Source organism: Maniola jurtina, chromosome 2, assembly GCF_905333055.1.
Source record: "Maniola jurtina chromosome 2, ilManJurt1.1, whole genome shotgun sequence".
NCBI classification, from domain to species: domain Eukaryota; kingdom Metazoa; phylum Arthropoda; class Insecta; order Lepidoptera; family Nymphalidae; genus Maniola; species Maniola jurtina.
The window spans coordinates 8,409,316-8,424,157 of record NC_060030.1 but is presented as its reverse complement, the minus strand read 5'-3'; the positions used below and the strand labels follow the sequence as shown (position 1 = coordinate 8,424,157).

At 37.6% G+C, this 14,842-nt stretch overlaps 3 protein-coding genes across 11 annotated transcripts in view; 2 read left to right on the top strand and 1 right to left on the bottom strand.

Moving 5' to 3' along the window:
- Positions 1-837: 837 nt before the first annotated feature.
- On the bottom strand, positions 838-14,099 carry LOC123872651 (cytoplasmic tRNA 2-thiolation protein 2). 2 transcript variants are annotated; one of them, XM_045917078.1, is made up of 5 exons: positions 14,081-14,099; positions 2,282-2,575; positions 1,662-2,020; positions 1,305-1,577; positions 838-1,110 (listed from the first exon to the last, which is right to left on the bottom strand). In XM_045917078.1, exons 2-5 carry the CDS (start codon positions 2,544-2,546, stop codon positions 886-888), a joined length of 1,122 nt encoding a protein of 373 aa, XP_045773034.1. In that variant the 5' UTR covers positions 2,547-2,575; positions 14,081-14,099; the 3' UTR covers positions 838-885. The 2 variants fall into 2 exon arrangements, with proteins under 2 accessions (XP_045773034.1, XP_045773022.1); XM_045917066.1 differs by lacking the exon at positions 14,081-14,099 and adding an exon at positions 9,397-9,431 and having other exon boundaries at positions 2,282-2,550.
- Positions 3,283-9,326, top strand: LOC123872670 (probable elongation factor 1-delta). Of its 6 annotated transcripts, none has more exons than XM_045917129.1 (7): positions 3,283-3,438; positions 3,874-3,964; positions 5,111-5,200; positions 6,192-6,383; positions 7,801-7,936; positions 8,358-8,599; positions 9,247-9,326. In XM_045917129.1, exons 2-7 carry the CDS (start codon positions 3,878-3,880, stop codon positions 9,283-9,285), a joined length of 786 nt encoding a protein of 261 aa, XP_045773085.1. In that variant the 5' UTR covers positions 3,283-3,438; positions 3,874-3,877; the 3' UTR covers positions 9,286-9,326. The 6 variants fall into 6 exon arrangements, with proteins under 6 accessions (XP_045773085.1, XP_045773077.1, XP_045773094.1 ...); XM_045917121.1 differs by having other exon boundaries at positions 3,289-3,438; positions 3,864-3,964; XM_045917138.1 differs by having other exon boundaries at positions 3,298-3,442.
- Positions 13,099-14,842, top strand: part of LOC123872554 (protein grainyhead) — a 152,572-nt gene continuing 150,828 nt past the window's right edge. For all 3 annotated transcript variants that reach the window (XM_045916902.1, XM_045916894.1, XM_045916886.1), the window contains exon 1: positions 13,099-13,188. The gene's annotated coding sequence lies outside the window, so the exon portion shown is untranslated. The remainder of the gene's footprint in view (positions 13,189-14,842) is intronic.

The window sequence follows — 14,842 nt, the reverse complement described above, 5'->3', positions numbered from 1 at the left end:
TAGACACGACGGATGGACAGACATTAAGTTTTTTCTTTTGAGGTACGGAACCCTAAAAAGCAATGATAATGCGATGGTTTTAGTTTTCCTGTAAAATATACATTTAATTACCCTAATTATTTTGGATTTTTCGATTGGCAAACTTCGGAGATAAGGGGGAATGATATTTTTTATTTTTCATTTCTATATATTTTTTGTTATGTAAACACCAATTCACGGCATTCAGATTTTTCCCTTAATTTGTGCTATAAGACCCAAACATGATTCTAGGTCAACGGGAAGTACCCTATAGGTCTCTTGACAGATAGACAGACAATGAAGTGAACCTGTAAAGGTTCCTTTTGAGGTATGGAATCCTAAAAAAGAAAAGCAACTTAATAGTAAGCAAGAAATTATTTGGATACCAGAGAAAAATATTTCATTGAAATATTACCCTGTCCTTTGTCTGTCTGTCAACAGGCTGCATCTCATGAACCGTAGTAGATACGAGTATGTTAAAATTTTCACAGAATGTGTATTTTTGTTGCTGCTATAAAAATTTCAAAATTGCCGCCATGAAAATTGATGGATTTATTTTTTCTTGTACGATGGTACCATCCTGTGCGAGTTCAACTAGCACTTGAGCGTATTTTCGTTCTCCTGTAATTTTTACCCGATTGCGGCGAAGCCCAAAGGAGGGTTATGACTTAAGGATTTATATGCCATATATATTTATGCCATCAGAGTTCCAGTATTTCAATTCAATCCAATAGGAAGTAGGTAGTTGATCAATCAGTTTCCAATTTCGAAGGAATGGTAACATCCAAACAAGCTAACCTAATAAATAAAAAGCTTTTAAATACTGAATCTGTCTGCACTCAGCTACTCTTTATTTTTAAAATCGCTTCAATTAGTATGGGGTATTTCACAAATATCTAACTCTGAATAAGTTCTACTGCAGCTATAACATAAGGTTTCATATATACTTGGAAACATAGGATTTTTATCTTCACTTATATTCCGTGTAACTTCAATGTCATCATGTGCATCAGCTTGTTTGAAGCACATTTGTCGAGAAAATATTGTAGCATCAACTGCAGTCAAGTTGGCACTTTCCAATGTAATGTTGCTCTGAAAATATAAAATATACTAAATTAGTTTTTAATTTTAAGCCCAACTATTAGTGGAGTGGTCCCCTAGAAGTTGTCATCAGCATCATCATGATCAACCTGTCGCCGGCCCACTACTGAGCAAGGGTCTCCTTTCATAGTGAGAAGGGCTTAGGTTACAGTCCGCGAGAGACTATAATTTGTTTTATGATTTACCTGGCATAATGTACAATTTTTCACATCATTAGTGTTTTCATTTGATCCAATTTTATCAGCAGTTTTACATACAGTAAATATAGTAGAAGGATAATTGTCTTGAAGATCCACAACAAAGTTATTGATCACTGACTGTAGACCAATTTCTGTATTAGAATAGTCATAAACAGGACTCAGTTGTTTGACTTTTACAAAGTAATCAATTTCCTCATTCATTATATCTTTCATAGGTCTTAGTATTCTGACAGATTTTTCTCTTAGATCAGCAAATCCCTGGACATAAACATATATATAAAGTTAGTATAATCATTTTATAATTTATATGGTAATCATTTTATATTACAGATAGGTACTTACAATATCATTTTCTACTTGTGACCCTCGTCCAAGTGCCAGATTACACAACAACTTCTTTGCTAGTTGTGTAGTGGTTTCAGCAGTAAAAACAGTTTTACAGTCTAATTCTTTAGCAATTCTAAGAAATAATTGTCTTTTTATTTTTATTATTAAATCATGATAAATTGAAGGAGAAACATTCAACCTTATATTATTTAGGGTGTCTGACTTCGTCTTTGGAATTATATTAGGGTCTGATAGTATATTATTATTTGTGGAATAATATTCATTTATATTAATCAAATACAGATTAAAATTATACTGTTTACATTGTTCGATAATGAGATTAGCTTTCTTGATGCTGTCCTCTGTAGTGGTTTCTAAAAAAGATATTATACTTATGAATTTACCTAAGCACTCTACTCTTACTATGAAAGAGACTAGTCCAGCATGAAAAGCCTTTCTTGGGTTACTGAGTGATTGGAACCACCAGGCAACAGATGGTGTACGACAGGAGCCATAGGACAGTCACTTCCTGCATCTTTATATATTTACAAGGTAAGTAGTCATCTAATCTACTGTATAGATTGAAATGTCTAAATATGAAGTAACCTAGGTACAAGAGATTAAAGATAGCTTACCAATTATATGCAAAAAAAATGGAATAATCCTTAATTTTTTGGTGCCATTTAAGGTAAAACCGCAGTGGACTAAGTCCAGTAATACGGTAGATTCTGCGCCACCTGATAAGCAGATCAACACTTTTTCGTTTGATGATATTGTTTTACTTTTACCAAGGCATGCTCGAAACTTATGATTTGTGTTAGTTATAAAGCAGGTATTACAATACCAGTATTCCTTCCTTATAAGTATAGTCGCCGACGCATCACATTTTCTACAAATCATAATTTTATAATTTTACAACTGAAACTTCCAAAACTATAACCTTTTTAAGTTTTTAGTAATTTTTAGTTTCCGTTTCCGTGGAATGCATCAAGTGATTACATACTCTTTGCCACACTCTTTGCTCTTTGGAATGCATGGGATTCAATGTTTCATTTACAAAGTGATTTTACCACCGACCAGAAACAAAACATGATTCAAAAATTAAATTGTTGTCACAGTTAATGTTCAAAGAGAATAAATACTACGTTTTTTAATGTTGTTCTGTTCTGCTGGCTTTACACCACTTTACCTGCTTTACACTTAGGTAGGTACCCAGATTCATTGCATTTGATTGTGAGCATAATTCTGAGATCTGACCACAGATAAGGTATTAGTTACGGATACCTACCATACATTTTTTTTTCTCGTCTGGCTTTACAAAGAAAAGCCAATGTCAAGTTTGTAGTTATTTGTAACAAGTTAGGGAAACTCAAACTATACAATTATGGACCTCGTCTGTGCCGGCACCCGCTGACACACGCGCAACACCCCCTTAGAGCGCTTCCCAGTCAGTTTTAACATAAAAAACACTCCAAAAAGGCAGAGCACGCGCGCCAGCTAATACCAACACAGACGAATTCCCCATAAATTCTTTGTCCGTTGAGAATATTAATATCCACAGATGATCCCTGTAAACTCTAATAATCTGTCGCAATCTGTGGTTTTGCCGTGCTGTCCATGTGCTGTCTGCCACTGACAGCTCCGGATTCGTGGTCTGTGGATGACAGGTGGCTGGTGTCTCTGGAGGTGCTCCGGTGTCTATTTCTCATTGGTACTTTCTGAATTCGGTGGGTTCTTTGATCTTTCGTTTCAAAATTTTAAATATTTGCCACTAGTTCGCCAAGGAAAACTTGTAAGTAAACTTATCTAAACTTCAATAAACAATTGGAAAAGTAACTAGCATAACTTGTAAAACAATTCTAGGTACTTATTTACTTAAATTTTGTTTTTTTCTTATCATTTCATAGAAAGTATAAAATTATTGTTTTCATTCAACTTATGCCGCATTTCTAACCTAAATAGTAAACTGAAACCCGAAAAAGATTTTATTTCAATCACACGAAACATGGTAGGTACCTAAAATCGCATCTAAAGATTTTAGGAAACTTATAATAACTTACTAGTAAGTTTCTAAGTTCATTGTAAAAGTAGGTACCTACCTAATTTACTAGTATGTAAATAAGCACTTTCTTTAATAAGTGAAACCATGGGTTTTTGCTATTGCGTACACTTTGACCTAATATTAACTGAAAGTGCATAACCTATAATTCAAAAAAGTTTGTTTCAGAAAAATGTCTACCCTTGCATATGAAAAAGTTTGGTTAGAAAAAACCATCTACACAGATGCAGAACGCAATTATTATGAATCCCTATCAAAGGTAACTTAATTTTATTTTTACATAAATCTTAATAATATTATAAATGTGGAAGTTTGGGTGTTTGTAATTCTTTAATGCCTCAATAATTGAACTAATTTGGCTGGAAATGGAGATCAGACATCAGAGTTCCCATGAGGTTATTAAAAACCTAAATCCATGCATACAAAAAGAGTCCTATATGAGGCCACATCATCACTTTCCATCAGGTGTGATTGTGGTCAAGCATGCGCCTACAATAAATTCATTGGTCTAGTGGCTAGCTTATCCAACTGCAGCACATGAGGTCCTGCAGCTTTGACTAAATAGTTTCTCTGTCGAGAAATATTTAATAGTAGTTGGGAAGTTGACTGTGTTACATCCCTGTGCCTCAGAAATCTACATTCAAATATAATATATGTTTGTCTATTAAAAGCTATCTGCCTGTTTATAAAAAGCTATCTGTCTTACACCTAACTTCTCCAGTTATCTCAAATTGCCAACCCATTAAAGACCCTATGAGAGATGCAGTGTATTTGTGCATACTTGTGCACTATAATATCTTCTGCATATATTATAGCTAAAAAACATCAATTTTAAGGAGATACGGAAAATCATTATGGATAGAAAGAATTTTTTATTCAAATAAATGTTTACAAGTTACAAGAAGTTTTCACTGTTTCCTATGCCCTTATTACCGAGAAGAACTAGCAAGAAACTCAGCGGTTGATAACAGAAAGTAGAAACAACAAACAATTAAATTATTAATAACAACAAAAAAAAAAACTGAAAAATAAATCATAAGAAGTATAACAATTAAAATAATAACTGACAATAGTGTATTAGAATATTATCTTGGTATACAATATAAATTGTGTACCAAACTCTTGCAAAAGTCCATGGATGTAATATACATATAACAATTCTTTAAAAAATCTTTCCAATAGTCACAGTAGTTGTTGCCGACTGAGGAATTCTGTCTTTCATCTCCAAAGATCCTGGAGATAGACATACAATACTCTTTATCCTGGAAACACAAATAGTTCCCATCAAAACTATATCTACATAAGACAAAGTCGCTGACATTAGCTAGTACTATATAAAGCCAAAAAAAAAATCAAAAATTACTGTGTTTGATTTTGTATGCCTTATCTTTTACCTATGTTGTAGGGTAATCAAGCTCCTGCGGGTATAACAGGGTCAGTACTAGCCAGTGAAGTAGCAAAAGCACGGCAACATATCAAGAACTCTCTGGAATGTGTAAGTTGAAATGGCACATCATGTGCTCGAATTCCAAGGAATAAAATGAGAACAATTATCAGCATTCCCCGCATCACCGTCACCGTCATCGCTCCCGGGGAGAGATCAGAGAACAATTTTCTCACCTTACATAGTTCTCTTCATCTCTGCTGGTCATTGCATCTCTCTGAACTTTGACCGACATTGTAGGCATAGACTACAAGGTGTAGGTTCGACAATAGTGCTGGTGCTACAGCACTCACATTGACCAGCAAAAGTAATTAGAATGGTGGAAACCCAATGGTTGCATCTCGAAGTTTATGTCATTAGTTCCAGCTAGAACATATGCAATGACCAGCAGCAGGGAGGAGAACTATGAGAGTGAGAATAGTTTGCTCGGCAGTGACTTGATGCATCTCAAAGTCTAAATCAATAGTGCCAGTCAGAGCATACACAATGACCAGCAGAGGTGAAGGGATAATTAGAGAATGCGACAACATTTCTCATTTTACTCCCTGGTTTAAAGTGCAATAAGAAGCTTAGCTTCCGAATGATAAAAAGAGCTCTGTATGTCAGTGGAGGGACAGAATGTGTGCGCATGACCATTACAAACTTTGCATTTTCCTACAGCACAGGAAGCAAACAGATGACTTCCAACCAATCTTTCCACACTTGAAGCACATAATATGTATCTACTCATTGCTATCCCTCTTGGCCTACCAAGTTAGAGTGAGATGCCCGACCACACTGTGGCCCGACCGACCTCTTACTCTAACTTAGTAGTCGAAGTAGAACAGCTATAAGTAGATACTTTCTTCAAGTAGGTATTCGAACTAGAAACTCCACTTACTTCAATGTCTTGCTTCCAACCAATCGCGCTTCAATACAGGGATCATTGTGCATAAGCCTCACAAGCAGTATTGTTCTATATATAGTGTTGCAAAACCAAAATAAGTTGTCCAATCTATTAATTAATATTTGGACTTTAGTAATACAATTTTCTATTTTACAGATGGATAGCGTGGCTGCATTGGCTGGAGTGCCGAACACTGAAATCAGTAACAAAATTAACAGTTTAGAAAATGAAAATTCGGAATTGAAAAAGACTATTGCTGAGCTGCGCAAACTGGTTTTTGATCTACAAGTGAGAGTTGAATCATTGGAAGCAGCCAGCTCAAACTATGCCAAACCTGCCCCACCCAAGGTATGTGTACTTTAATGCCAGAAACACTCATAATATGTCAGTCCTCAAAACGCCAAACTATATCATGGATAAAGTTAAATCATTAGTAATTGCTAGCTCAAGCTATGCCAAATGAGAACCACCTAAAGTATGCCAAGTCCAAGCGCCTAATGCCTAAGGGTGCTTGCATAAAGAAGCAGATTTCCGGTACTTACTGACAGGTCAGTGCGGGTTGGTATCGCTCGGGATTCTGTCTGACTGCTAGCTTTTCACGGCCCATCTGTTAAAGCAATTTCGACGAAATTAGGTATAGAGATGTTTTATATCGTAGGGTCAGACATAAGCTACTTTTTTATATGAAAGAGCTCCCACAGGATTCTTAGAAAACCTAAATCTATGTGGTCATCATCTATTTGGTACAGAGAACTTGGTAAAGGTATCTCGTATATGGATAAGGACTACTTTTTATCCCAGAAAATCGAAGTTTCCTTGAGATTTTTAAGAACCTAAATTCACGTGGGCCAAATCTAGTTGTATTATAAAACAAAATATCTCCCCCTGGATCTGTATGTTGGTATTTTATACGCGACAAACTCAGGAACTACTGTGGAGATTTTCCTTCAGTTTTCTCTAACATATAGTCTGATTCTGTGAAGTGTACAATTTATTGTTGTTTAGTGTAATTATTGTAGTGATAAAACTACACACTAACATTGGCGACGATTCTGATATCTAAACTAAGTTGAAAGTATCTACATTGTTTTTCTTTTTAATATTGCTAAAAAGAAGATGGAACATGAATTTTGATGTAAAGACATAGTGCTACTCTACATGCTGAAGGCTGGCACCTAAAGCCATGAGATTTGACAGTTTTGAATTAAATTATGGTTGCCTGTCTTCTTATTACATTGGGAAGAAAAAGATGCAAATACTCTATGTAGTTGCCATTAGAATAAGCACCACTGTCGATTAATTTAGCAAAATCCAGCCGCCAGAGATTCCTTTGTACCTGTATACTGCTTATTGTTATTCATTATTTTCTAAGTTATATTTAGTTTATTTATTTCGTTACTAACACTGGGAAATTCGAAGTTGCGGGAAAAGGCAAGTGTAACATGAACACTGTTATGAGCTCATACATTTGGAGCAGTCTCCATATTCAAATAAGATTCAAACAAGACAGATTTTCAAATATTTTCAAGATTTACTAATACATTTTTGAACATGTGAAAAATATCTTCCATTCCACTCGCCCCTCCGCGTTCCCTTCAATCGCGCCCTTCCCACTCCGCTCCCTGCCCACTCTCTCCACTGCTTTTCTCTTTCTTTACCCTCCACTCGCTCCACTGGGATTTTAGAGATCCATAGAATTTCTCAAATCAGACCCGAGCGATGCCAAGGCAGGTAGCTAGTATTAAAATTTCATGTATTGTTTCAGGCAGCAGCAGCTAAAGTGTCTGAAGATTCTGACGATGGAGTTGATTTGTTTGGGTCAGATGATGAAGAGGAAAATGCTGAAGCAGCTAAGCTGAGAGAAGAACGACTCGCTGCATATAATGCAAAAAAATCCAAAAGTTCGTACTATTATAATATTTTAGACTCAAAGAATGAAAAAAAACTGATATTACAAGAATGCGTACATTGACGCGATTCAGTCTCTTTATTCTGCTTCTATGTCAATCCAAGTCCAGTCCAATGGGACCTTAGACTAAGACTCCGCTGTCCGTTCGTCCATCTGTCCGTTCGTCCGTCCGTCTGTGAGCGGGCTGTATCTAGTGAACCATAATAGGTAGAGAGTTGTCACAGAATGTGAATTTCTATTGCCGCTATAACAACAAATAATAAGAATTTCAAAATGACCGCCATGAAAATTAAAAAATAATAACTATAGTGTTATTTGTTGTACAATGGTACGGAACCCTTCGTATGTGAATACGACTCGCACTTGACCGATTTTATTATTTTACTAATAATACACAATTCTTATAATTACAGAACCAGTGCTTATTGCCAAATCAAATATTATATTGGATGTCAAGCCATGGGATGATGAAACAGATATGAAAGCCATGGAAGAAGCTGTTAGAAAGATCAGCAATGATGGTTTGCTCTGGGGTGCGGCTAAATTTGTACCTTTAGCGTTTGGTATCAAGAAACTGCAAATATCTTGTGTTGTTGAAGACGAAAAGATATCGGTCGACTGGCTGACTGAAGAAATTGAGAAGCTGGAAGACCTTGTAAGTTATCCTAAACAGGTATTTTAGGTAGTTTATGAGTTACCGAATTATTATTTTGCTTTGTACTGAACAGTAATTACTATTCCAATTTAATCCTTATTAGTTGTCTATTGGTGAAAATCCATTATTTCATTAAATTGGCGGATGCGGGCCAGTGTGGCGCGAAATTGGTTTTTTAAGGTTCCGTACCTCAAAAGGAAAAACCCTTACAGGATCACTTCATTGTCTATCTGTCTGTCTATCTGTCATCTCTGTGAAGTAAAGGGTATCAAAACCTATAGGGTACTTCCCGTTGACTTAGAATCATGAAATTTGACAGGTAGGCAGGCAGACTCATAACACAAGTAAAGGAAAAAATCACAAAAAAAATTAAAATGTGTTGATGAGCAAGTAAATAGTTAGAAAGCGCTGTCCGTCATTAACTTGCAATGTGGGACATAAAAGTTTTATATTTTGTATGATGGTACGGAATCCTTCGTGTGCGAGTACGACTCGCATTTGATCTGTTTGTTTAATAATTTTAGCACAAATAAAATACTCATAAAAAGTTACCAAAAAATCATATTGTCTCACATCTTTTTTTAAATATTATTATTTAATTAAATTGTCGTGATAATAATTAATAATCTTACGATTTTCTATTTCAGGTGCAAAGTGTTGATATTGCTGCGTTCAACAAGGTGTAACAAAGAAAACAACTTTTGGTTTTATTACATTCTAGAACTCATTTCTGACTTTCTTTTCTGCACCCTCTACCCTAAGAAAATAAGACCAACCAGGATACAATTTGTGTTTCTAGTAGATAGGTACCTATTAATTTTAACATTGACAATCAAACTTGCACTATGACAAAGCTATTACTGTTTGGGGTTAAGTATAGCTTTGTGAATGGAAAAATTACAAATGATTTCTAAGATATTTTTCTGATAATTTAAAAAAAATCGAAGTTGTTGATCAAATACTAGCTAGATTCGAAAACTAATACTTAGCTAATAATAACTCAATCAGGAAAGACAAGCGCGAGCGAATTTTTTGATCTAATTCTATAGAAGCAAAGCTCTTAATGAAAGCAAACAGGAAATCTTGATGTAGTTATAGAGTCCATGTAGTGAAATGTGCACGATTTCGCATGAGTTTTGTATATTATTTATTTACTAACGACAAGGCCAAAAAATACAAGCGCGAGTGAAGCTCTTTTTACACTAAGGTTCAGATTTATAAAGCGTACCTTGAATTTGCTCAGACTTAAGACACTGTTAAAATGAGACAACGTTATATCGCTGGCATAAATCTGTCTTGTTTTAACTGAAACTCAAGCCTGAGTAAAGTCAAGTGCGCTCTATAGATCTAAACCTAAAAGACACACGTCACAGTATATTTCGGTGCTTCTTGTACTTGAGGTTTGTTGGCTTTAACGCTCTAGTGGAGGAAGCGCCGCGGGATAACCAAAAGATGTAATGTATGGCACAATTGAATATTTCATAAAAAACGTTTTTCTTTCCTTCCGAACGGCATTCCAAACCAGTGGTAAATTATTTGACGATTCAAAAGCACTTTTAAAAGTCTAGTTGAATAAAAATCTATTCTATTCTATTCTATTCTTGCTTTCTAAAAGATTTGGAGGCCGCCTTGGCCCAGAGCACCACTGAATACAATAGACAAATGACACCAAATATTCGTTAGTAAAGATAGAACCATAAACGTAAACAAATAAACAATAGTTAAAAATCTGTGCAGTTTTTTTACGTACGGTTCGTTGGGAACCATTCACTTTGAATTAAGTTCTGCTATTATACGTCAGTGAAGTTCTAACAGTGCGTAAGTTTGCCCTAATTCGCACGAGCATTTAAAAAGCGTTGCGTTAAAACCCGGCGTTGCGCTGAAAATACAAAGTGCGCGTTAAAAAAGCGTTGACGTCTGAACAGATACTTGGAAATGCAGTTTTGTTCTATTTGAACGCTTTTTTAGCGGACATTAAAAAGCTCTCGTGCGGATGAGGCCTTTATGTGCATTTTTGATGGGTATTAACATTTGCCATTTGAAGAAGATAGTTTACCCGCTTTCATTCGACCATTGAGAATCATCATGTTCAAACATCATCAACTTCATGTTAAATCCTTACTCAAAATATTGTACGTCAAGGGTTGCTAACGAATATTTTATAATAAACACTATTACTATCCTGTAACGTAGAATTTTTTGACTTAGGTACGCACTATAAAAACTTCACTGACGTACTTATACGTACGTCCTCAACTTGCCAGAGTGGCGATCTCTAAACAAGCTCATAAAAAAGCGAATACGTTTCGATATCCGTGCTGCCAACACCCGCAGTATAAACCACACCCGGCAGATTATGCAGAAGACTCATGAGTATAATCTACCCCTCTGTCTCCAATCCAAATCCAAGTGTTGTATGACTCCGCCACCATGTCCGTCCAAGTCCAAGACCAACAAACCAATCCAATCGCTATACGAAGAGGTGTGAGGCAGGGAGATGTAATATCCCCAAAACTTTTCACCTGTGCCCTAGAAGACGTGTTTAAGGAATTGGACTGGAAAGGTCGAGGCATAAACGTGAATGGCGAAAATATCTCACACTTGCGATTTGCGGACGACATAGTTCTATTGGCTGAATCGCTGCAGGAACTTGAGGAAATGCTGATCGAGCTTAGCTGTTCTTCCAGACGAGTAGGTCTTGAGATGAACATAGACAAAACGAAAGTAATGTTTAACGAGCACGCAATCTCAAGACCTGTCACCGTCGGGAATGTTAGCATCGAAGTTGTTCAAGAATATAACTACCTCGGCCAGATCATACAACTCGGTAGGAACAACTTCGACAAGGAGGCTGACAAAAGAATTCAGCTGGGCTGGGCAGCATTTTCAAAGCTACGTCAGGTCTTCGAATCGTCGATACCTACCGCAAAGCCTTAAGACTAAGGTCTTTAATCAGTGCGTCCTACCTGTGATGACGCATGGAGCAGAAACGTGGACACTGACAGTTGGCCTCGTCCACAAACCAAAGGTCGCTCAGCGCGCTATGGAGCGAGCTATGTAGGGTATCACTCTCAAAAATCCGGAACGAGGAAATTCGCAGAAGAACAAAAGCGACCGACATAGCTCAAAGGGTTAGCAAGGTGAAGTGGCAATGGGCAGGTCATGTCTGAGACCTGGAACACCTTTAGGATGACCAATACTTGACTGTCATTCACATAATTTATCAAATAATAATATAATATGTACAGTCCTACTATTTTTAGGGTTCCGTACCTCAAAAGCAAAAACGGAACCTTTATAGGATCACTTTGTCTATCTGTCTGTCTGTCTGTCCGTCCGTCCGTCCGTCCGTTTTTGATTTATCGTGCAAAATGTTGGAAAAAATACCCGAGTACACAACCCTCGGTGCGCGAGTCTGACTCACACTTGACCGGTTTTTAACCGACTTTCAAAAATGGAGGAGTTGTGTTTTTCTACCTATGTTCACCGATATCTCCGAGATTTCTGAACCGATTTGCGTAATTTTTTTATCGATAGAAGATTTTTGCGACATTGTTCCATAAAAAAATTGGATTCCAACTCTTCAATCCTGATGCTGCAGGGGACCTGACCACCAAAGCTGATGGGATTTAGAAACTGTCGGTTCTAAATTGATATTGAAGGTATCTATACCAAGTAAAGACCTTGTCGTTGACCTCGAGGACTTAACTTCTCAACCCTGATGCCCTCGAGATTTTTAAAGATCATCCGTTTTTACGTGGTACAGAAACGCGTTGCATCCCGGGGACTTGCTGTTACGGATAGGCTACTTTTGTCCTGAGAAATCAAAAGTTCCCACGGGATTTTTGAAAACCTAAATCCACGCGGCCAAAGCAGCGGGCAGTTGACAGTGAACCTCTACATACAAAGTTAGATTTGCGGTTTGTTAACAAAAGTGATTCTTACTGTTTTACTTCTGTAGTACAGAACCTTCGGTGCGCGATTCTGACTCGCACTTGCCGGTTTTTTTCCATCATAATTTTAAGAAGATTGTCATGTGACCCTCAAGTATTTGGGGCTGGCACTTTACGTAACTGCCTGAATTCTCATTCTCAAGATTACCACGAGCCTGCTCTTGTCGGTAGTCACTGATACCTGCTGATACTGAAAATACATTTTGAAAATACAATAATTTGGTCATACACAAATATTTTTCAGCATCAATGCCTCTCTTTGTTAATCCTGGCTGGCTTACTGGTGCACAAAAAGCATTAATAATATGTCCTTTCAAGGCGTCATCATTTTACTCGTTCAATTTAGTACTGAAATAAAATAATGATAATATTTTTTCGAAGTGGTCGCAGAGGCACCCTGGGCAACGTCCTCGGGTAGCAGGGCCAGCATGCACGGAAGATAAATTCGTCGTTTTGGTGCGTGCGAGAGCGCGGCGCGGGCGAGCGGGGAGGCGCGGCGGGCGCGGCGCCGGCGCGCGGAGGCTGTTGCGCTCAGAGCACCTGCGCCCGCGCTCCGTAGCGCCGCTCGCCGCGTGCTCGTGTACCCGCGCCCGCGCACCGGCCCGCGCCGCCTGCAGCGTCGTGACGCCGCCCACGGTATGTGACATCCCAGTGGCGCGTCGGGGTCGGTCGACTGCGCGTTCGTCACTGCGCCGCGCCGCTTCTTGGCGCACACTCTAGAGCCGCCTGGCCGGTTTTGTAATTTCGCCGGGCGGGCCGTGACGTCACGAGACTAGTTTGACGCTCGTGCGTGACGGCCTGCGCCAGGACGCCCGCGCCTCGCCGCTGCCGCCCCCGACCCCTGTTCCAGTGCGATGACGTGCTCGTTTATCTTTTATTTCGGATGTGATGTCATAGATAAGGGATAATGACAACAATCGAGTGGTTAAAACTTATTTGCCCATCAATATCTCGGTACCTATAAGAGGTATCGCGTGGTTTTCTTTGTTCAGCGGCAACAGTTTATTTATTTTCAAACTTAATGCGGTAGGATAGTGAGATATTACAAAGTATTAATAGTGTGTGTACCTTTATCCGAACGTATTCACAGACAGCACACTAAAATGGTCGTGTGTGAGTGAATTGCGTTCGTTTATTTCTTCTTGTATCGATGTGTTCGGCGAGCTTCATATTATATCCATGTGTGCGAGCGTACACTTCGACGTCCCAACTCGCGCTGGAGCCTTTTTGTCATTTTATTTTTCCTCCTTCATCGAGGCAATGAGACTTATAGGCGTACCCTGAAGGGTTTTTATAACAGCACATTTTATTGTTATTGGATTTTAAAAGAATAATTTTCGGATTATTTCTGCAGTTCTTATAAATAATATCGAACAAAGATGAATAAAAAACAGTCATTGTCTTAAGATAATTAAATTATACTTAACTACGTGCGTATCTACACGGTGAATCGTTAGTTAGTTAGTTAACTCAGTTAGGCCTTTGGTTTGTTAATGACTAAGTATCAATGGATCCGTTCAAAGTAATATTTTAATACAAAATCTTATTTAGGTAGTTATTTTTAACAAAGAGCAAATAATAACAAAGATGGTAGTGGTCCAGGCGAATGATCTGGACACTTATACCTAGGTATCTGTCCTGTTTTATCTTGTGATGTCAAATTGGTACTCTTACATCGTCTGTCTCTGTCACACGACCTTCGCTGTCTCCGCAACTTGAACATGAAAGCTTCAATTTCCAAACTTTAGAAAAGTTGAGTTTCAGAAAGTTTACATCATTTTCATGAACTTTTTTTACTGTTTGCTGTTTTATATTTCTATAGAAACTACGGTTTACGGTTTTTTGAAATTGGGATAATCTAAAGGCGTTATTAAATTGTTATATTATTAAGTATTTGTTTGGAGCTTATTATTATTATTATTTTGAGTCGACAAGTTGAAAAGGCGCGTCATATCCAAGTATCCAGTTTGTACCGTTCGGTGGTGGTTTGTGAGCGCCAGGGCAGTGCAGTTCTTGAACGAGTTCGGGCACTTCTCGCCAATCAGGTGCCACTTGATACTTGTTCTGTTCTAACTGGACTCGAATCAGCTGATACTATTGCTTTGTTATCGATAATGGTGAAGATTTACAGAACTCGTTATTATTCTAATAACGTTAGGTACGAATATAAATATTTACTTAGGTATTTACATAATCAATTTTTTAAATCAATTAATGATAGGTAAATAAAACCTAGGTAAGGGGGGGTAAGGGGGTGCACTAACATCTTAGCACCCCAATTGTCAACCTC

Bases quoted from the DNA above. Each gene is read 5' to 3' on its own strand.
- LOC123872670 (XM_045917112.1), top strand. From the start codon at position 3,307: ATGACAGGTGGCTGGTGTCTCTGGAGGTGCTCCGGTGTCTATTTCTCA. The intron at 3,443-3,863 runs GTAAACTTATCT...AATTCAAAAAAG, and splicing joins TCGCCAAGGAAAACTTGTAA to TTTGTTTCAGAAAAATGTCT. The intron at 5,201-6,191 runs GTAAGTTGAAAT...TCTATTTTACAG, and splicing joins TCAAGAACTCTCTGGAATGT to ATGGATAGCGTGGCTGCATT.
- LOC123872651 (XM_045917066.1), bottom strand. From the start codon at position 9,425: ATGTTAAAATTAATAGGTACCTATCTACT. The intron at 2,551-9,396 runs AGAAACACAAAT...GTAAAATTATAA, and splicing joins TTAATAGGTACCTATCTACT to AATTATGATTTGTAGAAAAT. The intron at 1,111-1,304 runs GTAAATCATAAA...TTATATTTTCAG, and splicing joins AAAATTGTACATTATGCCAG to AGCAACATTACATTGGAAAG.